At 48.6% G+C, this 26,549-nt stretch overlaps 1 protein-coding gene across 3 annotated transcripts in view; it reads left to right on the top strand.

Moving 5' to 3' along the window:
* LOC123772893 (uncharacterized) overlaps nucleotides 1-26,549 on the top strand; it is a 186,816-nt gene that overhangs the window by 89,348 nt on the left and 70,919 nt on the right. For 2 of the 3 annotated variants that reach the window (XM_069323231.1, XM_069323230.1), the window contains exons 10-19: nucleotides 3,238-3,333; nucleotides 7,418-7,588; nucleotides 9,794-9,978; nucleotides 10,554-10,699; nucleotides 10,907-11,009; nucleotides 12,861-13,053; nucleotides 13,963-14,054; nucleotides 14,822-14,992; nucleotides 16,225-16,422; nucleotides 18,853-19,040. In XM_069323231.1, the coding sequence (XP_069179332.1) occupies nucleotides 3,238-3,333; nucleotides 7,418-7,588; nucleotides 9,794-9,978; nucleotides 10,554-10,699; nucleotides 10,907-11,009; nucleotides 12,861-13,053; nucleotides 13,963-14,054; nucleotides 14,822-14,992; nucleotides 16,225-16,422; nucleotides 18,853-19,040 (1,543 nt within the window). The remainder of the gene's footprint in view (nucleotides 1-3,237; nucleotides 3,334-7,417; nucleotides 7,589-9,793; nucleotides 9,979-10,553; nucleotides 10,700-10,906; nucleotides 11,010-12,860; nucleotides 13,054-13,962; nucleotides 14,055-14,821; nucleotides 14,993-16,224; nucleotides 16,423-18,852; nucleotides 19,041-26,549) is intronic. The other variant, XM_069323232.1, reaches the window with a different exon arrangement.

Genomic DNA, 26,549 nt, shown 5'->3' with positions numbered 1-26,549 from the left:
GGATCCCGCCTTTCTAGCTATCGGTTGTTTACAGCAATGACTCCTGTCCCATTTCCCTATCATACCTAGTTTTAAAAGTATGAATAGTATTTGCTTCCACAACCTGTTCCCCAAGTGCATTCCATTTTTCTACTACTCTCACGCTAAAAGAAAACTTCCTAACATCTCTGTGACTCATCTGAGTTTCCAGTTTCCACCCATGTCCCCTCGTTCTGTTATTATTACGTGTGAACATTTCATCTATTTCCACTTTGTCAATTCCCCTGAGTATTTTATGTCCCTATCATATCTCCTCTCTCCCTTCTTTTCTCTAGTGTCGTAAGGTTCAGTTCCTTCAGCCGCTCTTCATATCCCATCCCTCGTAGCTCTGGGACAAGCCTCGTCGCAAACCTCTGAACCTTCTCCAGTTTCTTTATGTGTTTCTTCAGGTGGGGGCTCCATGATGGCGCGGCATACTCTAAGACGGGTCTCACGTAGGCAGTGTAAAGCGCCCTAAAAGCTTCCTCATTTAGGTTTCTGAATGAAGTTCTAATTTTCGCCAGTGTAGAGTACGCTGCTGTCGTTATCCTATTTATATGTGCCTCAGGAGTTAGATTAGGTGTCACATCCACTCCCAGGTCTCTTTCTCGAATCGTTACAGGTAGGCTGTTCCCCTTCATTGTGTACTGTCCCTTTGGTCTCCTGTCACCTGATCCCATTTCCATAACTTTACATTTACTGGTGTTAAACTCCAGTAGCCATTTCCCTGACCATCTCTGCAGCCTGTTTAAGTCCTCTTGGAGGATCCTACAATCCTCGTCTGTCACAACTCTTCTCATTAATTTTGCGTCATCTGCAAACATTGACATGTATGATTCCACTCCTGTAAACATATCATTTACGTAAATTAGAAAGAGGATTGGTCCCAGCACCGATCCTTGAGGTACTCCACTTGTTACTGTTCGCCAGTCCGACTTTTCGCCCCTTACCATTACCCTCTGGCTCCTTCCTGTTAGGTAGTTCTTCACCCATACTAGGGCCTTTCCGCTTACTCCTGCCTGCCTCTCAAGTTTGTATAGCAGTCTCATGTGCGGTACCGTATCAAAGGCCTTTTGGCAGTCAAGAAATATGCAGTCTGCCCAGCCTTCTCTGTCCTGCCTTATCCTTGTTACTTTATCATAGAATTCTAAAAGGTTTGTTAGGCATGATTTCCCTGTCCAGAACCCATGTTGGTGCTTGTTTACAAACCCAATGCTCTCCAGGTGCTCAACAAGTCTTAGCCTAATTATTCTTTCAAGAATTTTGCAGGGGATGCTTGTCAGTGATACGGGTCTGTAGTTAAGTGCCTCCTCCCTATCACCCTTTTTGAAAATCGGTACGACATTTGCCTCCTTCCAGCAACTGGGCAATTCTCCCAACATAAGTGACTCATTAAAGATCATTGCCAGAGGCACGCTGAGAGCCTGCGCTGCCTCTTTGAGTATCCACGGTGATACTTTGTCTGGTCCAACAGCTTTATTTGCATCCAGTGTTGTCAACTGTTTCATTACATCCTCTGCTGTCACCTCTATATCCGATAGTCTTTCATCTTGGGTAATCTCTTCTAACAATGGGAGCTGCTCAGGCTCGGTTGTGAACACTCCATGGAATTTTGCATTCAGTACCTCGCAGATTTCCTTGTCGCTTTCTGTGTATGCCCCTTCTGTTTTCCTCAGTCTTGTCACTTGGTCATTTACCGACATCTTCCTTCTTATATGGCTATGTAGTAATTTTGGTTGCTTTTTCGCTTTGACTGCAATATCGTTCTCATAATTCCTTTCCGACACTCGTCTTATGTTAATGTAATCATTCCTAGCTCTGTTACATCTAATCCTGTTGTCCTCTGTCCTTTGTCTTCTGTACTTCCTCCACTCCCTCCTGCTTCTCACCTTTGCTTCCTGACACTGTCTATTAAACCATGGGTTATTATATTCCCTCCTGCTTTTTTCCTTTATTGTTGGAATAAATCTATCTTCAGCCTCCTTGCATTTCAATATGACTTGGTTCATCATACCTTGCACTGTTTTTCCTCTAAGTTCTTCCTCCCACTGCACTTCTCCCAGGTAGTCCCTTATCCTTCTGTAGTCCCCTTTTCTGTAATCAAGTCTCCTTTCCCGGACCTCTTGTCCTTTGGTCACAATTTTAAGCTCCATCATGTAGTCAAAGACTAGGACACAATGGTCACTAGCTCCTAGTGGTATTTCATGTTCCAACTGCTCGATGTCTTCTACATTCTGAGTGATAATGAGATCTAATAGGCTGGGCGTATCCCCTCCTCTTTCCCTAGTATCTTCTTTCACATGCTGTGTTAGGAAATTCCTGTCAATAACGTCTACCAGCTTCGCTCCCCAGGTCTCCTCCCCGCCATGGGGATTCCTCGTTTCCCAATTTATCTCTCCGTGATTTAGGTCCCCCATGACCAGCAGCTTCGCTCTCATTCTATGCGCTAAAGTTGCTGCCCTCTGCAGTTCATCCATACATGTCTTGTTGCTGTCCTCGTACTCCTGCCTGGGCCTTCTACTGTTTGGTGGGGGATTGTAGAGTATCAAGATTACAATCTTCTTCCCATCCACTGTCAGAGTTCCATGTATGAAGCTTGTGCTTTCATTGGTACCCGGATTTTCCAGCTCATCAAACTTCCATTTCCGCTTTATTAGTAGTGCCACTCCTCCTCCCTGTCTCTGTGTCCTTTCTTTTCTTATCACCTGGTACCCCTCTGGAAAGATTGCATCCGAGATCATGCCATTTATTTTAGTTTCCACTATTGCCACTATGTCTGGGTCTGCCTCACTAACTCTTTCTTTTATCTCTTCTGCTTTATTGGCTACCCCATCAGCATTGGTGTACCAAACCTTGAGACTCTTCTTGGAAACTCGGGTGTCAGAGTTCCCCCTTTCACCAGGGGTCTGGGGGGAACTGTGGGGTGTCTGGGGGGCAAGTGGGGGCTGTGGGGGTGAGTGGGGGGGTGCTAGGGGGGTGCCTGGGAGTGCCTGGTAGGCGAATGGGGTCTGGGCATCTAGGGGGGTAGGAAGGGCATAATGGTGTGTGTGTGTGTGTGTGTGTGTGTGTGTGTGTGTGTGTGTGTGTGTAGCAAGAGCGCGGAACACAGATTTGCTGTCTCGCCCATGGCTAAAGAAACAGCTTGCTCTGTGGGGGCAATGGTGCAGTTGTAGATAGATGATCTACAAGACTGTTGGTGCTGACTTAGATTCTCTACAGTGGGCGTCAGATGTACCTGGTGGAGGACGAGGAGGGCCGCCTACAGGTGGTGGACGAGCTGCCTGTTACAGACATCGTTACCAGCTTGACATTGCCGTAGGCGCCATAATTGACGCATGTGTGTGTGTGTGTGTGTGTGGTGTGTGTGTACTCACCTAGTTGTACTCACCTAGTTGTACTCACCTAGTTGTACTCACCTAGTTGTGTCTGCAGGATCGAGCATTGACTCTTGGATCCCGCCTTTCGAGCATCGGTTGTTTACAGCAATGACTCCTGTCCCATTTCCCTATCATACCTGGTTTTAAAATTATGAATAGTATTTGCTTCCACAACCTGTTCCTGAAGTGCATTCCATTTTCCCACTACTCTCACGTGTGTGTGTGTGTGTGTGCCTGGTGTGTGCTCTCCCTACACCTGTGCCTCAGTACCTAGTGTGTGAGCACGATAGTGTCACATGTGTGATTAACAAACACTAAACAAAACCCGGTATGTAGATGAACCAATCCACAAGGGCAGTGACGAGGATTCGAACCTGCGTCTGGGAGCACCCCAGTATTTAGATGTACGACAAGGCCATTACTGTGATAATTGTGCTTTGGGTAGTTAAGACAGTTTTGCTTGTAATGAGTGTCTAACTGTGGACTAATCTTAATAATAAGACTTGTATTGTATACATAATACAATATCAGTATACAATACTGTTGTTAATATTGTATATGAAAGGTTAGTAACAGAGATCGTTACTAACAGTTTGGTAGACACTAACGAGGCGATTACACGGATTATTGTTTGTTAAAGATTCGCTACCTGGAACAAAGTTCCAAGTAGCACGGGCTATGGTGATCCCGTAAGACTATATTGACTATACGGAAAGTATTGGTCTCCTTCACGCTGATGAGTTATTAACATTATAACTGTTCTCTTAAGAGATCTGTACCACTTAGGTCGATCGCGGCGCCGTAATCCGTATTTATTAAACAGTTTAAGAGGTCGTAAGTGCTACGAGGTCGTCCTCAACGCAAGGTTATCATTGGTATGGACGACCAATGATAACCTTGGGTTATCAAGGACCAAGATAAGAGGTACAGAACCCGTAAGTGAAACACTTAAGATCTTTGTGAATCCTTTATGAAAGGGGAGCCGGTCGGCCAAGCGGACAGCACGCTGGACTTGTGATCCTGTGGTCCTGAGTTCGATCCCAGGCGCCGGCGAGAAACAGTGGGCAGAGTTTCTTTCACCCTATGCCCCTGTTACCTAGCAGTAAAATAGGTACCTGGGTGTTAGTCAGCTGTCACGGGCTGCTTCCTGGGGGTGGAGACCTGGTCGAGGACCGGGCCGCGGGGACACTAAAGCCCCGAAATCATCTCAAGATAACCTCAAGATATCCTGTTAATTGTGTGCTAATGAGAACAGCATTTTTTTCTTCTACCACAGACGTGGCCAGACATTTACAATGCTAACCAGCATATATACATTTTCTTCTGTCCTCCATGGATTGTAAAGTAGAATGTCTAGTCAATATTTGGTTTTTACTAATTGCTTTGTAACGTTATTAAATGATTAGTATTTATTATATTTATTTTATATTATATATTTCATTTTATATTATATATTTCATTTTATATATTTTAAGAACGAGAAAAAATAGGTGTGTGAATTCGTAGGTGAGATTGCGTGCGTGTGTGTGTGTGTGTGTGTGTGTGTGTGTGTGTACTCACCTATTTGTGTTTGCGGGGGTTGAGCTCTGGCTCTCTGGTCCCGCCTCTCAACCGTCAATCAACTGGTGTACAGGTTCCTGAGCCTACTGGGCTCTATCATATCTACACTTGAAACTGTGTGTGGAGTCAGCCTCCACCACATCACTTCCTAATGCCAAGTGTGTGTGTACGTGTAGTGTGTGTGTACGTGTAGTGTGTGTGTACGTGTAGTGTGTGTGTACGTGTAGTGTGTGTGTACGTGTAGTGTGTGTGTACGTGTAGTGTGTGTGTACGTGTAGTGTGTGTGTACGTGTAGTGTGTGTGTGTACGTGTAGTGTGTGTGTGTACGTGTGTGTGTGTGTGTACGTGTGTGTGTACGTGTGTGTGTGTACGTGCACGCAAGCGAGCCACAGGGCCCCAAACTTCCCGCCAAACGACGATGAGTCAGGAACGACATGGTTCTCTAATCTTGTGTAGAGTTCTTCAATGGCCGCCCCTCCCCCCCCCCCCCACAACTAACTCTCAGCATTATTTTTTTTTTCAGTTTTCTTGGCTCTAATTTCTGGCATTATGGCTCCATCGTCGATTTGTCGAGGAGGTAGGGTTCGACCCCCTTGTTTAAAATTTGTGGTGGAGGGATGTTTGAGGGGCTTATAGTTTGTTAGACAGCCCAATTGTCATCTGTATTGACGGTGCCCACACACTCTATCATGCACTCGGCGTGGGCTACCATATGCACTCTCGGCCCGGGCTACCATATGCACTCGGCCTGGGCTACCATATGCACTCTCGGTCTGGGCTACCATATGCACTCGGCCTGGGCTACCATATGCACTCGGCCTGGACTCCCATATGCACTCGGCCTGGGCTACCATATGCACTCGGCCTGGGCTACCATATGCACTCGGCCTAGACTACCATCATAGATTACACAGATAAGATTCACTCGGCTCTCCATAGATTACAATATACTACTCATTACCCCATAGTTCGCCATGGGGTATACTCGAGGATTCACTAAGTTAACAACGGCAGACTCATGCATGCGGAAGTTAGTCACCATGATGAATAGCCTGGATAAGGTTCATGAGGACGATGAGTAAATTATATAATAACTTGGCTGATGGTCGACATCTGGAGACCGCTGGACCGCTAAGCATCGAAATCATCTCGGGGAAGAGTCGACACCCAATCCAGACATCTGAAAATGAAGACTCGACATGTTTCGGACCATTATCAAATGGTGATGAGGTTACACCACTTGGAAGTGGTCAAGGACGACCCTTCGGGCAGCAACAGATGGGTTTTAAACTCATTAAGAACGACTAGATACTAGAGTTCATTTGGACTCGGGAGATGATACACCGGTTTCTGAGTCGTGTCCCTTCTGGCAGTCTGTCTTGCTTCTAAACTAACATATCTTTCGCACTAATATTGTGTTTATTGGTTGTACAAGGAGTGTTTGGTGTGTGTGTGTGTGTGTGTGTGTGTGTGTGTGTGTGTGTGTGTGTGTGTGTGTGTGTGATAAGAATGAGCTTGGATTGGTCTTGGCCCGTATGGCTCACTTTGGGCACGCTTAGCGTGACCTGTTACACTGTGGCCATACTGAGCATGGACAGGTCGTGGCCCCCAGTTACACTGTGGCCATACTGAGCATGGACAGGCCGTGGCTCCCAGTTACACTGTGGCCATACTGAGCATGGACAGGCCGTGGCTCCCAGTTAAACTGTGGCCATACTGAGCATGGACAGGTCGTGGCTCCCAGTTACACTGTGGCCATACTGAGCATGGACAGGTCGTGGCTCCCAGTTACACTGTGGCCATACTGCGCATGGACAGGCCGTGGCCCCCAGTTACACTGGCCATACTGAGCATGGACAGGTCGTGGCCCCCAGTTACACTGGCCATACTGCGCATGGACAGGCCGTGGCCCCCAGTTACACTGTGGCCATACTGAGCATGGACAGGCCGTGGCCCCCAGTTACACTGTGGCCATACTGCGCATGGACAGGCCGTGGCCCCCAGTTACACTGTGGCCATACTGAGCATGGACAGGCCGTGGCCCCCAGTTACACTGTGGCCATACTGAGCATGGACAGGTCGTGGCCCCCAGTTACTGTGGCCATACTGCGCATGGACAGGCCGTGGCCCCCAGTTACACTGTGGCCATACTGAGCATGGACAGGCCGTGGCCCCCAGTTACACTGTGGTCATACTGCGCATGGACAGGCCGTGGCCCCCAGGTACTGTGGTCGCATGAGGGAATGAGAGACAATTGTAAATATAATCCTTAATGTCGTGTAGCATTTCGCCTTGCTATCTACAATTAGTTTTTCATAAACTATTCAAGAAGTATATTTAATTTTTAAATACAAAAATATTTTCTAAATGTCTCAATTGTTTTAAAACGCAATATTTTGTGGTTTTGTCCATTAATATAGCAAAAGGTAGTGTTGATTAATGGTTGTGTGTGTGGGGGACAGGACTGAGTACCGGATGGGCAACTGGGTGTATCTGAACGTCAGCTTCCCAGGAGAGGACAAGACCACCCTCCCTGAACAACACCTGCCTCCAGTCCTCCAGTACGTCAGCGACCGCGAAGTCACCGCTCTAGAAGGCGATGAAGTCAAGCTCTACTGCGTCTTCGGTGGATAGTAAGTCCCTTTCTTAGCTTGCTTTGCTCCTCCGCTCTCTTGCCTATTTATTGCCTGTCTCTACTTCCTCATCACAATAGACTTGAGAATGGTCCAGGACGGACCGAAACGTCGTCGTCCCTTCACCTTCTAGTGTGTGGTCTGGTTAACTTAGCACCTTTCCACTTATTCTCAGTAGGTAGTGATGTCCTCTTTCCTCGTTCGTGGATACCAAGTTCCGCTTCACCATTTTGGTACCATACCCATCCTATGGGTGGTAGCGGAAAAGATCTTGAGATGATTTCGGGGCTTTGAGTGTCCCCGCGGCCCGGTCCTCGACCAGGCCTCCATCCCCAGGAAGCAGCCCGTGACAGCTGACTAACACCCAGGTACCTATTTTACTACTAGGTAACAGGGGGCATAGGGTGAAAGAAACTCTGCCCATTGTTTCTCGCCGGCGCCCGGGATCGAACCCGGGACCACAGGATCACACGTCCAGTGTGCTGTCTGCTCGGCCGACCAGCCCCAAGATTACCAAGCCCATAGTGTGCCACTCTAATCTGTTCCACTACCACTTATTAAATCAACAAAACCAGATTATTCGGCAGATTTCGTTATTATCAGTAGTCATGAGCAGATTTGGACTTAAATACGATATGTAGGAAGACGCAGCCTTATGACCTTAATACTGGTGCATCTTCCAAAGGTCAAATGCATCAAAGGTGAGCAGTGTGAACTTTGGCTGGTGGAGAGTCAGTAGAGGCGCTTCACTGAGGTGTGATTAACAGCTGGGGATGTCTGAACCTTTGCTTCAAGAGTCAGTCAGAGATTCGGATTCATTTGGAGGGGGTTAAAATCCCCCCCCCCCTCCCCCTTCCCACTGAATTTGAAGTTTGGAAGTGAATGTAATGGAGCCGGGCTAGCGAGCGGACAGCACGCTGGACTTGTGATCTTGTGGTCCTGGGTTCGATCCCAGGTGCCGGCGAGAAACAATGGGCAGAGTTTCTTTCACCCTATGCCCCTGTTACCTAGCAGTAAAATAGGTACCTGGGTGTTAGTCAGCTGTCACGGGCTGCTTCCTGGGGGTGGAGGCCTGGTCGAGGACCGGGCCGCGGGGACACTCAAAGCCCCGAAATCATCTCAAGATAATCTCAAGATAACGTGTAGGCCTATATGATGTTTTTATCTGTATTTCAAAATTACATTGTGTTCCAGAGTCGTGAATAGAGAGTAATGTTTCCACGAACTTTAACATGGTAATTTTTATTATGTTAACTTGGTTAAAACTTGGTTACCTGGGGCCAGATTCACGAAGCAGTTACGCAAGCACTTACGAACGTGTACATCTTTCCTCAATCTTTGACGGCTTTGGTTACATTTATTAAACAGTTTACAAGCATGAAAACTTGTCAATCAACTGTTGTTATTGTTATAAACAGCCTCCTGGTGCTTCGGAGCTCATTAACTGTTTAATAATTGTAAACAAAGCCACCAAAGATTAAGAAAAGATGGACAGGTTCGTAAGGGCTTTCGTGAATCTGGCCTCAGGTTTATTGGGACCATAATATTTCATGTTTAGTAGACTTGTGATCGTGTCAACTTTTAACCCATGAATGTAAAACCGGATTTAATGAAACGTCATTTTATTAAGTGTGTATAGAAAACATGCAACCCGTTCTCGCACTTTGTCAATGTTGACTTATTAAATACGTGCATATGTGACATACTAAACATACTAGTTTACCTTGAAAAGCTTCATAGAAAACACCGACCTTACCTAACCTTCTTAGTATGTTAAGATAAGCATCTTATTGCTTCGTAATTACAATTATTACTTAACCTATTATAGGTATATTATTACTTAACCTATCCCTACCTAAGTATATTTAGTATATTTAGTAACCTATACCTACCTAAGTATACTTAGTAACCTAAGTATATTATTACTTAACCCATACCTATTATAGGTATAGGTTAAGTAATAATTGTAATTACGAAGCAATAAGATGCTTATCTTAACATATTAAGAAGGTTAGGTAAGGTCGGTGTTTTCTATGAAGCTTTTCAAGGTAAACTAGTATGTTTAGTATGTCACATATGCACGTATTTAATAAGTCAATATTGACTATATGAAAGTGCGAGAACGGGTTGCAAACATGACTAACACGTGTGTAATAACGATAAACTTTGCGCTTGTGCGCCTTCCTTTGTCCTGTCGCGTCACAGCCCGGTGCCAGAGGTACGCTGGTGGAGAGAGAGCCGGGCCGATGTAGAGACCAATAAGCTGGAGCACTTTGGTAAGACCCTGGTCCTCGACGACGTCTCCGAGGCCGACATGGGCTCCTACTCCTGCCAAGCCACTAACGACGCAGGAGAGAGCGAGACCCAGCACTTCACCGTCTATATTGAATGTATGTATAACTGTCTTTGGTATAGTCTCTCCCGTGGAAGTGGGTCTTGTATCCAATGTTAAACTCTAGGCTACAAGTAGTAGTAGTAGGCATGTATCAGTCTCAGGAGACTATGGACTTGCGCTCTGGTTGTCGGTCTGGAGTGGCCTCTCCAGGGCACAAAGCCAGGGTAGGTTGATTCATGGGAGAAGCTGTTACCCATGCAGCAAGTATATTAACAAAATACCACAACCTGACGATAGCCTGCCGTGGCAAATCACCAGCATCTTTGCAGTGCTGTACTCTCCCTGGAGCACAGGAAACTGTTTGGCAGCATCTGGACGCATCTATTTACATAGATTTTCCAGACGTCAAAATTTTTTGTTAATACCAGAAAATCGGCAAATTTCTCAGGCTTCTCATTGGTGCTAAACGCGACTGAGCAGTTGACAGGAAGTAGTTACATCATCTTATTCTTCCTCACCGTTGGTATAGACGATATAGACTAGTTAGATGTTATATAACTTAGTTATATAGTGAGAATGACACCAATATATCTACTGGGAAGGAATGTAAGTGACCTCGTGTTCCCACAGCGGCGCCAGAGTTCGTAGTGGAACCGGAAGTGACCAACTTGCCGCAAGGGGAAACTGCCGTCTTCAACTGTGAAGCCAGTGGTGACCCGGAACCCACCATCACATGGACTAAGAATGGTGACCCCATGGAGAGTCATGATACTACAGTGAGTCCCTAGTCATCTTTACCTAGTCACTGTAGGTCCCTCACCATCTAGTCACTGTAGGCCCCTCACCATCTAGTCACTGTAGGCCCCTCACCATCTAGTCACTGTAGGTCCTCCCCCGTGGCTGGTAGCGGTGTTACCTGTGGTGTAATAGAGTACTAACAAAGGTCTCCAATAGAGTACTAACAAAGGTGTCCTCTACCACAGGTGATGTTCGACGCCCTGGCACTAGACATGAAAGCCACCCTCGCCTGTAACGCGTCCAACAAGCACGGCTACGTCTACAAGAGCGTCTATCTCAACGTTCTCTGTGAGTACTGATCATGCTCTTCTACTTCCGTTCAGGTGGGTGAGTTGTCGACTAGTCGGTATACACAGCTTTGCAGGTCGGCGTTCGATTCCCGCTATGACGGGAGATCGTGGTTGGGTACAGTCCCTTTCACTGCTACAGCAGTACCTATCCTTTCCAATTGCTACATAGCCATACAGGCTTAGCGCCTTCCTGTTTAAAGCAACTCCTTGATGTAGTAGTAGACATCCATCAGTCTCAGGAGACTAGGGACTAGCGCATTGGCATCGGCCTGGGGCCAGATTCACGAAGCAGTTACGCAAGCACTTACGAACGTGTACATCTTTCCTCAATCTTTGACGGCTTTGGTTACATTTATTAAACAGTTTACAAGCATGAAAACTTGCCAATCAACTGTCGTTATTGTTATAAACAGCCTCCTGGTGCTTCGGAGCTCATTAACTGTTAATAATTGTAAACAAAGCCGCCAAAGATTGAGAAAAGATGTACAGGTTCGTAAGTGCTTGCGTAACTGCTTTCGTGAATCTGGCCCCTAGTCAGGAGTGGTCTCACCAGGGCGCATAAGCCAGGGTAGGTTGATTCGGGGGAGAAGCTGTTACCCATGCAGCAGGTCCCCCCCCCCCCTCTCCACGACGCTGAAAGTCTCCAATGGAAAGGTACGCGCCAATACGATTGGTTCCAGCGCCGTCGTAGGAACTGTGAGTTCCAGGGTTGACCTCAAAGTAGGTGAAAAAGGGCTCGGGTCCCCTTGATAATTACCTATTTTGAGGGCTTATTGTGGTGAAGGTTCGTAACTTAGTGCAGTTAAGTGTTAAGACAATCTGTGACCTCGAATATATTTGTCTGTGGCTGCAGCCGACTTAATTATTGTTTAGCTTTAAACTTAGTGTTTATGTACCAGTAAATCTTGTGTATTTTAGCATACAACATCTTTGTATACAAGGACATTGTAGTATACAAGGACATTGTAGGATACAAGGACATTGTAGTATACAAGGACATTGTAGGATACAAGGACATTGTAGTATACAGGGACATTGTAGGATACAAGGACATTGTAGGATACAAGGACACTGTACCACACAAGACCACTGTACCACACAAGACCACTGTACCACACAAGGCCACTGTACCACACAAGGCCACTGTACCACACAAGGCCACTGTACCACACAAGGCCACTGTACCACACAAGGCCACTGTACCACACAAGGCCACTGTACCACACAAGGCCACTGTACCACACAAGGCCACTGTACCACACAAGGCCACTGTACCACACAAGGCCACTGTACCACACAAGGCCACTGTACCACACAAGGCCACTGTACCACACAAGGCCACTGTACCACACAAGGCCACTGTACCACACAAGGCCACTGTACCACACAAGGCCACTGTACCACACAAGGCCACTGTACCACACAAGGCCACTGTACCACACAAGGCCACTGTACCACACAAGGCCACTGTACCACACAAGGCCACTGTACCACACAAGGCCACTGTACCACACAAGGCCACTGTACCACACAAGGCCACTGTACCACACAAGGCCACTGTACCACACAAGGCCACTGTACCACACAAGGCCACTGTACCACACAAGGCCACTGTACCACACAAGGACACTGTACCACACAAGGACACTGTACCACACAAGGACACTGTACCACACAAGGACACTGTACCACACAAGGACACTGTACCACACAAGGACACTGCACCACACAAGACCACTGCACCACACAAGACCACTCTACCACACAATGACACTGTACCACACAATGACACTGTACCACACAATGCCCTGTAGTATAGAGGTGAGGCTAGACAAGTGAGGTGTTTCAGCCCTACCGCCGGAGTGGCTGACGGAGCCCCAGGACGTGGTCGTGCTAGAGGGCCTGGCCGCCACCTTACACTGTGAAGCCTACGGGTCCCCTGACCCCAACATGACGTGGGTCAGGATCGACGGAGACGAACGCGTCGTCATCCACGACGAGGACCCCAGATACCACGTCGACGACACTAAACTCGTCATAAGGTTCGTGTCGTTACTCAGGGGCCTTGTCAAGTTTCTACTCTGCCGTTTACGAAACCTCTGCATCTTTCATCAAAGGGTTAATCTGGATTGTTAAATAGGTTCTTCACCAGTAATGAGGTTATTAACCTTTGGGTTAATAACCCAAGGTTATTAATGTTGTATATAACTTTTTTGAGCTTCGGAGCTCATAAGCTCTTAAATAAATGAATTTACCATTATTGATGGAAGATGTACAAGTTTAGTAAGGGGATATCAATGAAAATCAAACACACATGATATATCAATGAATAAATCCATAAGAGCCGTGATGAGGATTCGAACTTACGGGCCTGGGTGTTCACAGACGCGCCCTAGTCAACTGTACCTCCACTTGGTGTAATAATTACAATCTGTAGTGCTACTGCTCTCCAATAAACGCCTGGGCGGCTTGTTAGGGCCGGAGTTTACTCCTGTAAATTCCAAATAAACTAAACATTATTCTTTTGATATTTTTACAGTGTTCAAACTTAATAGTTAGTATTGTTGAACCATGACAAACTAGTTCTGTTCAAAATGAGCAGCTTGTTGACTAGACCACACATTGGAAAGTGAAGGGACGACGACGTTTCGGTCCGTCCTGGACCATTCTCAAGTCGACTTGAGAATGGTCCAAGACGGACCGAAACGTCGTCGTCCCTTCACCTTCTAGTGTGTGATTTGCTCAACATATTTCAGCCACGTTATTGTAACTCCTCGCCTCAAAGTTACTGCTTGTCATTCAACATGAACAGGCGGTTAGTCCAGTTCAACCATGACAAGAACTTAGTGCTGTTCAATTTCATATAACTGTCACTTGAGTAACGAGACATGATAGGGACATGAGAAGTATCTGGCGGTGGAGCAGCTCTCACCACAACCTTCCCTTCACAGAGCTGTGGACAAGGACACGGAGGGTCACTACATCTGTATCGCCACCAATAAGTTTGCGTCCTTAGAGTCCCAAGTCCACGTTGATGTGAGGGGTGAGTAACTCTGTGTTGAGTGACGTGATGGGTGAGTAACGTTAAGTAACGTGTATTACATATGGTCGACAATCAATTATTACCCAATCGTACATTCACACAAATTCAAAATATTGTATAAAGCTGTACACACACACACACACACACACACACACGCACACACGCACACACGCACACACACAAACACACACACACACACACACACACACACACACACACACACACACACCTACCTCTACAACACCTATACCCCACACAGTACAGGGGTCAGGTAGCCAAGTGAACAGGGCGCAGGACTCATAATTCTGTGGCCTGGGTTCGATTCCCAGGCAGAAGCAAATGGGCAAAGTTTCTTTCACCCTGAATACCTAGCAGTAAAATAGGTACCTGGGAGTTAGACAGCTGTCACGGAGCTGCTTCTTGGGGGAGTGCGTCATAAAAAATATAATTAGTTAGTAGTTAATAACAGTTGATTGACAGTTGAGAGGCGGGTCGGAAGAGCAAAGCTCAACCCCCGCAAGCACAACTAAGAGAACCTATATTGACCAGACCACACACTAGAAGTTGAAGGGACGACGACGTTTCGGTCCGTCCTGGACCATTCTCAATCGACTTGAGAATGGTCCAGGACGGACCGAAACGTCGTCGTCCCTTCACCTTCTAGTGTATGGTCTGGTCAACATCAGCCACGCTATTGCGACTCATCGCCTGCACATGGGAATATATACATCACCTTACCAGAATAATGTTTTTGGTTCTGTCATCAGAGAAAACGGAAGCTGAGGCCAGCCTTGTAGCGGAGAGAGTGGAGGCCGGCGACCATGTCTCCTTAGACTGCCGCATTAAGATCGACCCGCACCTCAACCCAACTGTAACTTGGTTCAAGGACGACATCCAACTCGACCTTGAAGACGATAATTTCCACCTTGGACGGAGGGGTAGGTCTTATCTATATTTATCGCAGACCTTCATAGGTTATGTTTTCAGGTGACAGATGATTTTTTAGATAATTATCCTGTGGGACACTAAAATTATCTCGTGTTCACTGTCCAACGTTATGGCTTTTTGGGGTCCAACAAGCCATGACATGGCTTGTTAAGTCCAATTTCACACCCTTTGGGGTGTGGAATTGGACTTTTTTTTTTAAAGTGGGTTGGATTAGGTTAGGTAAATATTAGGAGGAAGGGCTAAGCCAGTATGACTTCTGGAAGGGATATGAGGACAAGGAGCTGGGATATGAGGACAAGGAGCTGGGATATGAGGACGGAGAAGGAATGGCCGAGTCACTCTGACCATCGGCGATCGAACGCTGACCTGTAAGAATGGAGGCGTCGCAATACCAACCAGTCCTTCAATCACACACAGAGATCACACTAACGTGATGCATCAAATGAACAAATCCACAAGGGCCGTGACGAGGATTCGAACCTGCGTCCGGGAGCATCCCAGACACTGCCTTAATCGACTGAGCTACGACAGGGTTAAAAGGGATCCAGTAAGTTCAGTAGAACTTCGGTTTCAACCCTTTTGTGGTTTTGTGGATATGTGGTTAATATCTAATAATTTGTTCGGTATTTTAATGGTATAGATGAGATTTGCCCTCGTCATGTATGGGTTATCTGTTCACAATTGGCTCTTAGAGTCCAACCACTTGGGATGGACGGTAGAGCGACGGTCTCGCTTCATGCAGGTCGGCGTTCAATCCCCCGAGACCGTCCACAAGTGGTTGGGCACCATTCCTTTCCCCCCGTCCCATCCCAAATCCTAATCCTGACCCCTTCCCAGTGCTATATAGTCGTAATGGCTTGGCGCTTTCTCCTAATAGTCCCTCCCGGGAGCCGGTCGGCCGAGCGGACAGCACGCGGGACTTGTGATCCTGTGGTCCCGGGTTCGATCCCAGGCGCCGGCGAGAAACAATGGGCAGAGTTTCTTTCACCCTATGCCCCCTGTTACCTAGCAGTAAAATAGGTACCTGGGTGTTAGTCAGTTATCACGGGCTGCTTCCTAAGGGTGGAGGCCTGGTCGAGGACCGGGCCGCGGGACACTAAAGCCCCGAAATCTCAAGATAACCTCAAGATAACATCTGATATAATAACAATCATGAAAATATTATCTGATAACCAAAAAAATGCTAAAAAACAAACTTTTAAAACGGTACAATTCTTTTCAGAAGACTTCCACAGCGATGAAAGTGGCCACCACGACTCTACCGACGACCACGACGACGGAGACGACGACGACGACCGCCAAGAAGAGACGTGGGTGCTGGAAATCATGAAAGTCCACGGCGACGACTCTGGGGTCTACACCTGCCGCGTCCACACCAGCCTTGACGATGTCTCTGACGACCTTATCCTCACCGTGGAAGGTTTGTAATATCGCGGACCCCTGGGGGTAGTTACAGGCACCCCTGGGGGTAGTTACAGGCACCCCTGGGGGTAGTTACAGGCACCCCTGGGGGTAGTTACAGGCACCCCTGGGGGTAGTTACAGGCACCCCTGGGGGTAGTTACAGGCACCCCTGGGGTAGTTACAGGCACCCCTGGGGGTAGTTACAGGCACCCCTGGGGGTAGTTACAGGCACCCCTGGGGGTAGTTACAGGCACCCCTGGGGGTAGTTACAGGCACCCCTGGGGGTAGTTACAGGCACCCCTGGGGGTAGTTACAGGCACCCCTGGGGGTAGTTACAGGCACCCCTGGGGTAGTTACAGGCACTCCTGGGGGTAGTTACAGGCACCCCTGGGGTAGTTACAGGCACCCCTGGGGGTAGTTACAGGCACCCCTGGGGGTAGTTACAGGCACCCCTGGGGGTAGTTACAGGCACCCCTGGGGGTAGTTACAGGCACCCCTGGGGGTAGTTACAGGCACCCCTGGGGGGTAGTTACAGGCACCCCTGGGGGGTAGTTACAGGCACCCCTGGGGGGTAGTTACATTCACCCCTGGGGGGTAGTTACAGGTACCCCTGGGGGGGTAGTTACAGGCACCCCTGGGGGGTAGTTACAGGCACCCTTGGGGGGTAGTTACAGGCACCCCTGGGGGTAGTTACAGGCACCCCTGGGGGGTAGTTACAGGCACCCCTGGGGGGTAGTTACAGGCACCCCTGGGGGGTAGTTACAGGCACCCCTGGGGGGTAGTTACAGGCACCCCTGGGGGGTAGTTACAGGCACCCCTGGGGGGTAGTTACAGGCACCCCTGGGGGGTAGTTACAGGCACCCCTGGGGGTAGTTACAGGCACCCCTGGGGGGTAGTTTCAGGCACCCCTGGGGGGTAGTTACAGGCACCCCTGGGGGGTAGTTACAGGCACCCCTGGGGTAGTTACAGGCACCCCTGGGGTAGTGATACAGGCACCAGGCAGCCATAGGGGTTCTGACACCAGGGAAAACATCTTTGACAAGTCTATTTGATTTATCAATAAACTTTATCTTAGCATATCCTTGCCTACTAATGTCAGCCTTTAGTCTTACTTTAAGTTATTAATAATACGAGTCTATTTTCTTGATAATTTCTTCCTATTTATCCCCTCTTTATTTTCTATACCTCATTATCTTTCACTTTATTATGTATCATCATTTTGATCTTGTTCTCATTTCCATCACCTTACACTTTGCTGGGGTTGAAATCCAGTAGCCATTTCTCGGACTAACTCGGCTACTTGTCTAAGTCAGGTTGAAGGATCTTAGAATCCGCATCTGTCTCTTCTCATAAATTTGACATCGCCTGCAAACATGGGTATATTAGACTCGATACCTGTAGATAGGTCGTTAATATAATTGAGAAATGTTCCCAGCATTGGTCCCAGACCCTTGAGGTACCCCGCTTGTTATGCTACGCAGGTCGGCCGAGCGGACAGCACGCTGGACTTGTGGTCCTGGGTTCGATCCCGGGCGCCGGCGAGAAACAGTGTCTTTCATACTATGCCCCTGTTAATTAGCAGTAAAATAGGTACCTGGGTGTTAGTCAGCTGTCACGGGCTGCTTCCTGGGGGTGGAGGCTTGGTCGAGGACCGGGCCGCGGGGACACTAAAACCCTGAAATCATCTCAAGATAACCATCTTAAGATAACGCCAGGCCGACTTCTCGCCCCCTCTCACTCTCTACCTTCTATCCATTATGTATTATCTATGTCAACGCTCTTCAACATTCTCTCGCATATCTGTGTATGTGTAGGGAAGAGTGCTTCATCAGCAGATCTCCAGTATCAGCTGTTGGTAATGGCTCCAAAGAGCCTCCACTTACGGGCTATTCATGCCCGTGCCGCCTTTTGAGTGGCTTAATCTATGTCAATCAATCAGGGATGCTCGAGTTGATAGGAGAATTTGGGTTGTGGCGTGTGTGTGAATAAGGCACAAGGGATAGACTGATATGATTGATTGATGAAGATTAAGCCACCGAAGAGATGGCACGGGCATGAATAGCCCGTAAGTGGTACAATTTGTTTTTCTCAGTATTCTGAGGTTGCATTTAACCATCAGGCTGTTATCGCGGGGGAGGATACTGCTTCACAGTCTTTGAGGGTGTCCAGCTGCTGAACACCTTTGTTGACCAGGAGAGTGGCTGTGTTGATGGCTTCAGGGTGGCCACTGCATGATTCAGGAACTCTTAAAGCTCTTCTAAGGTCATTGGTTGCTTCACATTCCAGTAGATAGTGAAGTAATGGCTTTTCTGTGACAGTTTGGCAGAAGATGCACTCTCTCTGTCGGGGTTCACCAATCTCCCAGTTGCATCTGTAACCTAGACGTAGTCTATATAACCTAACTGCTAATCCTTGCCCGTGGATACCGTATGTGCATGTATGTACAGATGTGCCAAACCCGCCACACCTGACTACTGGGCGGTGTGGAGCGAGGGAAGCCTTCCTGGAGTGGTCTTCAGCCGGTGACAACAACGCGCCTCTTCAAGGGTTCGTAATCCAGTACGTCACACCCTTCCACCCCGACCAGTGGAAAGATGCCAGAAACAAGATTCCAGCGTCGTCAACTTCCTTCTCAGTGAGTCATTATCGGTTTTTTCCTCACAATAAGAATGAAAAACTCGATTCCCCTCTTATCCCTAACCTTTTAGATCCGTCTAAATCAACCCTATGTAATTGAGAAAGGTCTAAGACCTAAAGAAAGATACTCTTTAAGTCATCGATATTCTTTTCAACTTAACCTAACTTAGTTTAACAGAGCCCAACGTAACAGAGCCTAAATTAAGATCCAATTTTTCCGTTTTGTGTACAATGTGCATGGGGTTTGTGACGTCAGAGCGGCGCCCTAATTTTAATGCCGGCTGAGATTTTTGGATCTACCTGCTTGTAGTAGTTACCTTAATGGGCGTCTCCGCCCTGAGCCTTCACTAGAGACCAACACGGCCTTTACTCAACACTTTGTTGGGTATATACTACATTCCTCTACAGTAGCGCCCCCCTCTCTCTCCAGTAGCGCCCCCCTCTCTCTCCAGTAGCGCCCCCCTCTCTCTCCAGTAGCGCCCCCCTCTCTCTCCAGTAGCGCCCCCCTCTCTCTCCAGTAGCGCCCCCCTCTCTCTCCAGTAGCGCCCCCCTCTCTCTCCAGTAGCGCCCCCCTCTCTCTCCAGTAGCGCCCCCCTCTCTCTCCAGTAGCGCCCCCCTCTCTCTCCAGTAGCGCCCCCCTCTCTCTCCAGTAGCGCCCCCCTCTCTCTCCAGTAGCGCCCCCCTCTCTCTCCAGTAGCGCCCCCCTCTCTCTCCAGTAGCGCCCCCCTCTCTCTCCAGTAGCGCCCCCCTCTCTCTCCAGTAGCGCCCCCCTCTCCAGTAGCGCCCCCCTCTCCAGTAGCGCCCCTCTCTCCACCAGCTTTTGGCAGTGCCTGGCCAGTTACTTCTGATTTCCTGAATGTTGGGTCTTAACCTGCTTCATCCTCCGCCACGGTGGCCTGCCCCATCCTCCGCCACGGTGGCCTGCCCCATCCTCCGCCACGGTGGCCTGCCCCATCCTCCGCCACGGTGGCCTGCCCCATCCTCCGCCACGGTGGCCTGCCCCATCCTCCGCCACGGTGACCTGCCCCATCCTCCGCCACGGTGGCCTGCCCCATCCTCCGCCACGGTGGCCTGCCCCATCCTCCGCCACGGTGGCCTGCCCCATCCTCCGCCACGGTGGCCTGCCCCATCCTCCGCCACGGTGGCCTGCCCCATCCTCCGCCACGGTGGCCTGCCCCATCCTCCGCCACGGTGGCCTGCCCCATCCTCCGCCACGGTGGCCTGCCCCATCCTCCGCCACGGTGACCTGCCCCATCCTCCGCCACGGTGACCTGCCCCATCCTCCGCCACGGTGGCCTGCCCCATCCTCCGCCACGGTGGCCTGCCCCATCCTCCGCCACGGTGACCTGCCCCATCCTCCGCCACGGTGGCCTGCCCCATCCTCCGCCACGGTGACCTGCCCCATCCTCCGCCACGGTGGCCTGCCCCATCCTCCGCCACGGTGGCCTGCCCCATCCTCCGCCACGGTGACCTGCCCCATCCTCCGCCACGGTGACCTGCCCCATCCTCCGCCACGGTGGCCTGCCCCATCCTCCGCCACGGTGGCCTGCCCCATCCTCCGCCACGGTGGCCTGCCCCATCCTCCGCCACGGTGACCTGCCCCATCCTCCGCCACGGTGGCCTGCCCCATCCTCCGCCACGGTGGCCTGCCCCATCCTCCGCCACGGTGGCCTGCCCCATCCTCCGCCACGGTGGCCTGCCCCATCCTCCGCCACGGTGGCCTGCCCCATCCTCCGCCACGGTGGCCTGCCCCATCCTCCGCCACGGTGGCCTGCCCCATCCTCCGCCACGGTGGCCTGCCCCATCCTCCGCCACGGTGGCCTGCCCCATCCTCCGCCACGGTGGCCTGCCCCATCCTCCGCCACGGTGACCTGCCCCATCCTCCGCCACGGTGGCCTGCCCCATCCTCCGCCACGGTGGCCTGCCCCATCCTCCGCCACGGTGGCCTGCCCCATCCTCCGCCACGGTGGCCTGCCCCATCCTCCGCCACGGTGGCCTGCCCCATCCTCCGCCACGGTGGCCTGCCCCATCCTCCGCCACGGTGGCCTGCCCCATCCTCCGCCACGGTGGCCTGCCCCATCCTCCGCCACGGTGGCCTGCCCCATCCTCCGCCACGGTGGCCTGCCCCATCCTCCGCCACGGTGGCCTGCCCCATCCTCCGCCACGGTGACCTGCCCCATCCTCCGCCACGGTGGCCTGCCCCATCCTCCGCCACGGTGGCCTGCCCCATCCTCCGCCACGGTGGCCTGCCCCATCCTCCGCCACGGTGGCCTGCCCCATCCTCCGCCATCATAATTCATATTATCGGGAACAGGCAGCCTGTATATATTGTGAGACTAACTCCCGGGAACCTATTTACTGCTAGGTGAACAGAGGCGTTAGGTCATAGGGAACGTACCCAACCAATTCTGTCCCGCTCAGGATTAGAATCCGGGATTTGTGATTGTGATTCAAGACCAAATCCCACTGTACTACCGAGACCCTATAATCAATTAGTGTGTGTAATAGTATTATATTCTCGCTTTGAAACGGTTTCAAAGCGCCTTAGAGTACTGAAAGACGGGACACGATTAGCATTCTCTCTGAAGGCGAGGAGTCACAATAACGGGGCTGAAGTATGTTGACCAGACCACACATTAGAAGGTGAAGGGACGACGACGTTTCGGTCCGTCCTGGACCATTCTCAAGTCGATTGTGATCGACTTGAGAATGGTCCAGGACGGACCGAAACGTCGTCGTCCCTTCACCTTCTAGTGTGTGGTCTCTGTGGCTCATTTGGATACTCAGTCCCACACTGTAGAACTCTTCCTGTGGGTCTGTGGTCGTGTGGGAAGCTGGTCTGGGTGAAGAACGTACAGAGCATCCCCCGTTCTCGCACTTTCTTACAAGCTTCATAGAAAAAGCTTCATAGAAAACACCGACCTTACCTAACCTTCTTAGTATCTTAAGATAAGCATCTTATTGCTTCGTAATTACAATTATTACTTAACCTATACCTATAATAGGTTAAGTAATAATTGTAATTACGAAGCAATAAGATGTTTATCTTAACATACTAAGAAGGTTAGGTAAGGTCGGTGTTTTCTATGAAGCTTTTCAAGGTAAACTAGGATGTTTAGTATGTCACATATGCACGTATTTAATAAGTCAATATTGACTATACGAAAGTGCGAGAACGGGTTGGGAGCATCCCACTGACAGACACCTACAAAATAATGTTGATCATGAAAGTGATATATCTTAAATACCCTGGCAGGATCTCTCCCAGTAATTTACTAGCAGCACCTCACAAGGTTAAGAACCCAGACCATACCTTCTCCGTTACCTTGCGAATTCCTATTCCGCCAAGTTCAATTTAAAGCTTTGGTCCCATTGGTAGTTGTAGAAAGGTTTGATGCTTTCGAGGGAGCTGCTTTCAAGAGCTTGTCATTCTCAATTTTGGGATAATATGCCTTTATAATCCTTCCCTTCTTCAGTAATATCACACAGTTCTGACATTTTAGACTGCATGTAAAATTGGATTAGTTATACCTGCCTTTATTAGTAAACAATTACCTGTGTATATCTATTTTGTAGTTTCTAGAGACCATGGTATTTGAGTTTGAGTTCTAGAGTTAGTATTTATTTATTGTTGTCAGGTGTTTAATAGTTTTCCTGAGCATTACTGAAGCTTAGTATTTCTTACTCTGCACAACTGTTGACCTGTGAAGGTACAGCTGATGAGTTGATGAACGGCAGGTTCAGCATGTCAGGTGTGTGGCCTCGCCTGTGTGTTGTCACATGTGTCAGGTATGGTGTGGCCTCTTCTGTGTGTTGTCACATGTGTCAGGTATGCAGCGTTACCTGTGTGTTACCATGTTTGTCTGGGCTGTGGCCTCACCTGTGTGTTATCAGGTGTGTGAGGACCATGGTATCACCTGTGTGTTATCAGGTGTGTCAGGACCGTGGTATCACCTGTGTGTTATCAGGTGTGTCAGGACCATGGTATCACCTGTGTGTTATCAGGTGTGTGAGGACCGTGGTATCACCTGTGTGTTATCAGGTGTCAGGACCATGGTATCACCTGTGTGTTATCAGGCGTGTCAGGACCATGGTATCACCTGTGTGTTATCAGGTGTGTCAGGACGATCGTGTCACCTGTGTTATCAGGTGACAGAACCATCGTGTCACCTGTGTTATCAGGTGACAGAACCATCGTGTCACCTGTGTTATCAGGTGACAGAACCATCGTGTCACCTGTGTTATCAGGTGACAGAACCATCGTGTCACCTGTGTTATCAGGTGACAGAACCATCGTGTCACCTGTGTTATCAGGTGACAGAACCATCGTGTCACCTGTGTTATCAGGTGTCGGGACCATAGTATCACCTGTGTTATCAGGTGTCGGGACCATAGTATCACCTGTGTTATCAGGTGTCGGGACCATAGTATCACCTGTGTGTTATCAGGTGTCAGGACCATAGTATCACCTGTGTTGTGTGCCAAAGGCTACACCACCCCACACTCGAACACATATATGGACTCAACAGGAAAATATAATATTTTGATATTCCTTGAAGTTCATAAAGTTTTAACCTGTATTAAGAGCATGTCATTTTTAACTTCAGTTTCAATAGATTTTAAAATCTACAAAAATAGTATTCATGACTTAGCCATAATTATTGCATTGTATTAAATGTTTTTTTTTCAGTTTTGAGGAAGTTTATAAAGGAGTGCATGCAAGCTTTGTTGGTCATACCTGAATTAGTACCCTTGAGGTTATCTTGAGGTTATCTTGAGGTTATCTACCCTGCATGGCTTGCTCTTTTCCATTGCTCTAGACCCCTCTTCAATGCTCTCTTAGATAGTCATACAACTTGCCTCTCTTTTAAACTGGTTTACTAAATCCGTTTTTGTAGATTCCTGAATATTTTTTTTCATGTGGTAATAATATTTTGAGAATATTTTTTTTTATATATTCTCCTGATCAAATTTCATACATTTTTCGCGCTAATTGTTTATTTTTTATATTTCAACCTTATTCTATTTTGCAGTGGTGTTCCAGCTGTCTATTGCTATCCTCTCATTTATTATGTCAGTGCAGGGCTACATGCAGAAAGTTTTCCTATTAAGAGTTTGATATCAGGGAGCTGGTCGGCCGAGCGAACAGCACGCTGGACTTGTGATCCTGTGGTCCTGGGTTCGATCCCAGGCGCAGGCGAAGAACATTGGGCAGAGTTTCTCTCACCCTATGCCCCTGTTACCTAGCAGTAAAATAGGTACCTGGGTGTTAGTCAGCTGTTACGGGCTGCTTCCTGGGGGTGGAGGCCTGGTCGAGGACCGGGCCGCGGGGACACTAAAGCCCCGAAATCATCTCAAGATAACATGAGACAGTCTAGGGGCCTGATTCACGAAGCAGTTACACAAGTACTTACGAACCTGGGGCCTGATTCACGAAGCAGTTACACAAGTACTTACGAACCTGGGGCCTGATTCACGAAGCAGTTACACAAGTACTTACGAACCTGGGGCCTGATTCACGAAGCAGTTACACAAGTACTTACGAACCTGGGGCCTGATTCACGAAGCAGTTACACAAGTACTTACGAACCTGGGGCCTGATTCACGAAGCAATTACACAAGTACTTACGAACCTGGGGCCTGATTCACGAAGCAATTACACAAGTACTTACGAACCTGGGGCCTGATTCACGAAGCAGTTACACAAGTACTTACGAACCTGGGGCCTGATTCACGAAGCAGTTACACAAGTACTTACGAACCTGGGGCCAGATTCACGAAGCAGTTACGCAAGCACTTACGAACGTGTACATCTTTCCTCAATCTTTGACGGCTTTGGTTACATTTATTAAACAGTTTACAAGCATGAAAACTTGCCAATCAACTGTTGTTATTGTTATAAACAGCCTCCTGGTGCTTCGGAGCTCATTAACTGTTTAATAATTGTAAACAAAGCCGCCAAAGATAGAGAAAAAGATGTACAGGTTCGTAAGTGCTTTCATAACTGCTTCGTGAATCTGGCCCCAGGTTCGTAAGTGCTTGTGTAACTGCTTCATGAATCTGGCCCTAGATATACTGACCAGCAGCCACACGACACTACCACAAAGCTAAGGCAGCTATGTGGTTAAGCTATCTTCTTGCTCGCGCCTGCCAATTAGCTGTCAGCCCTTTGGTTTTCCCCTCTACCAAGAAGTTACATTTCAATATTTTTTTCGTGAAGTTCACACACCTGGATGTGGACACCTGTAGGGCAGCTGGACACGATGGGGTCACATCTTGTGGTGGTGTTAAGTGTGCCAATATCACCCCGTCTCTTGTTCTAATCTCTCCAGGAGCCTCTCTCCAGGAGCCTCTCTCCAGGAGCCTCTCTCCAGGAGCCTCTCTCCAGGAGCCTCTCTCCAGGAGCCTCTCTCCAGGAGCCTCTCTCCAGGAGCCTCTCTCCAGGAGCCTCTCTCCAGGAGCCTCTCTCCAGGAGCCTCTCTCCAGGAGCCTCTCTCCAGGAGCCTCTCTCCAGGAGCCTCTCTCCTAGTAAGAGACTCGTGTCCTGATGAAGAAAGGCTCTTTTTGGACCTCTTGGTCCCTACTGAAGGCCCTGGCCAGTAGAGTTGTTAAATACTCCTAGTATCGCCTCTTGGGGCTCTAGATAATATTGGAACCTCTCTTGGAATATTAAATTTATCTCCTATTGTTGTTCCAGCCCCCTATTGTGGTTCAGACCCCTGTAATTGATGCAGCTTCTATTATAATCCCAGCCTCTATGGCAGTCCCAGCCCTATTGTATCGTAGTTCCATCCCATACTTTAGTTCCAGTCGTTATTGCATTTCCAGCCCCAGTTGCATCTGAACCACTATTGTAGTTCCATTCAATAATGTAGTTGTAGTTCCATCCCATCACAGCTCCTGTCACTGTTGTAGTTCCACTCACTATTGAAGCCCCAAACATCATTGAAGCCTCCATTTTGTTTCGGAGTTTACCATCCCCTATTGAAGCTCCAGTATGTATTGAGAATTTAAATACCAATTGTAGTTTAAACCCTCCTAATGAAGCCTCAGCTCCTCTGTACTCCTTCCCCTGATGAAGCCTCAGCCTCTATTATAACGTCCAATCCGCATAGATACCCTGCCTCCTGTTGGAACACCAGCCTGTAGTTGAAACTATGGTTCTGATTGGAGCCCTGTTCTTATGAGTGTTCAACCCAATCCCTGTTGAAGTTCCAGTCCCTGTTGAGATGCCAGTTCCTATTGGAAGCCATTGAGGATTCATATATCGTATAGTGAAGCTCTGATATTAGATAACATGATATTTTCTTGGTGCCTTGTCCCCTACTGGATACTGTATTAGCGCCTTACACCCACGACAGGAGTCTGTATATAGTCCTGTAGCCACAAAAAAAACTTTTTCAACGCAATTTTAAGGGTCTGGAGCATAAGCCGTTGGTATAGTTATAATATGCGTGCTTCCATTGGAAGTCACTGAGAACTAGAACACAACGATACTAAACTGTCT

Source organism: Procambarus clarkii, chromosome 12, assembly GCF_040958095.1.
Source record: "Procambarus clarkii isolate CNS0578487 chromosome 12, FALCON_Pclarkii_2.0, whole genome shotgun sequence".
Lineage (NCBI taxonomy): Eukaryota > Metazoa > Arthropoda > Malacostraca > Decapoda > Cambaridae > Procambarus > Procambarus clarkii.
The sequence above is the reverse complement of the archived record's forward strand: the minus strand, read 5'-3'. Positions and strand labels throughout refer to the sequence as shown.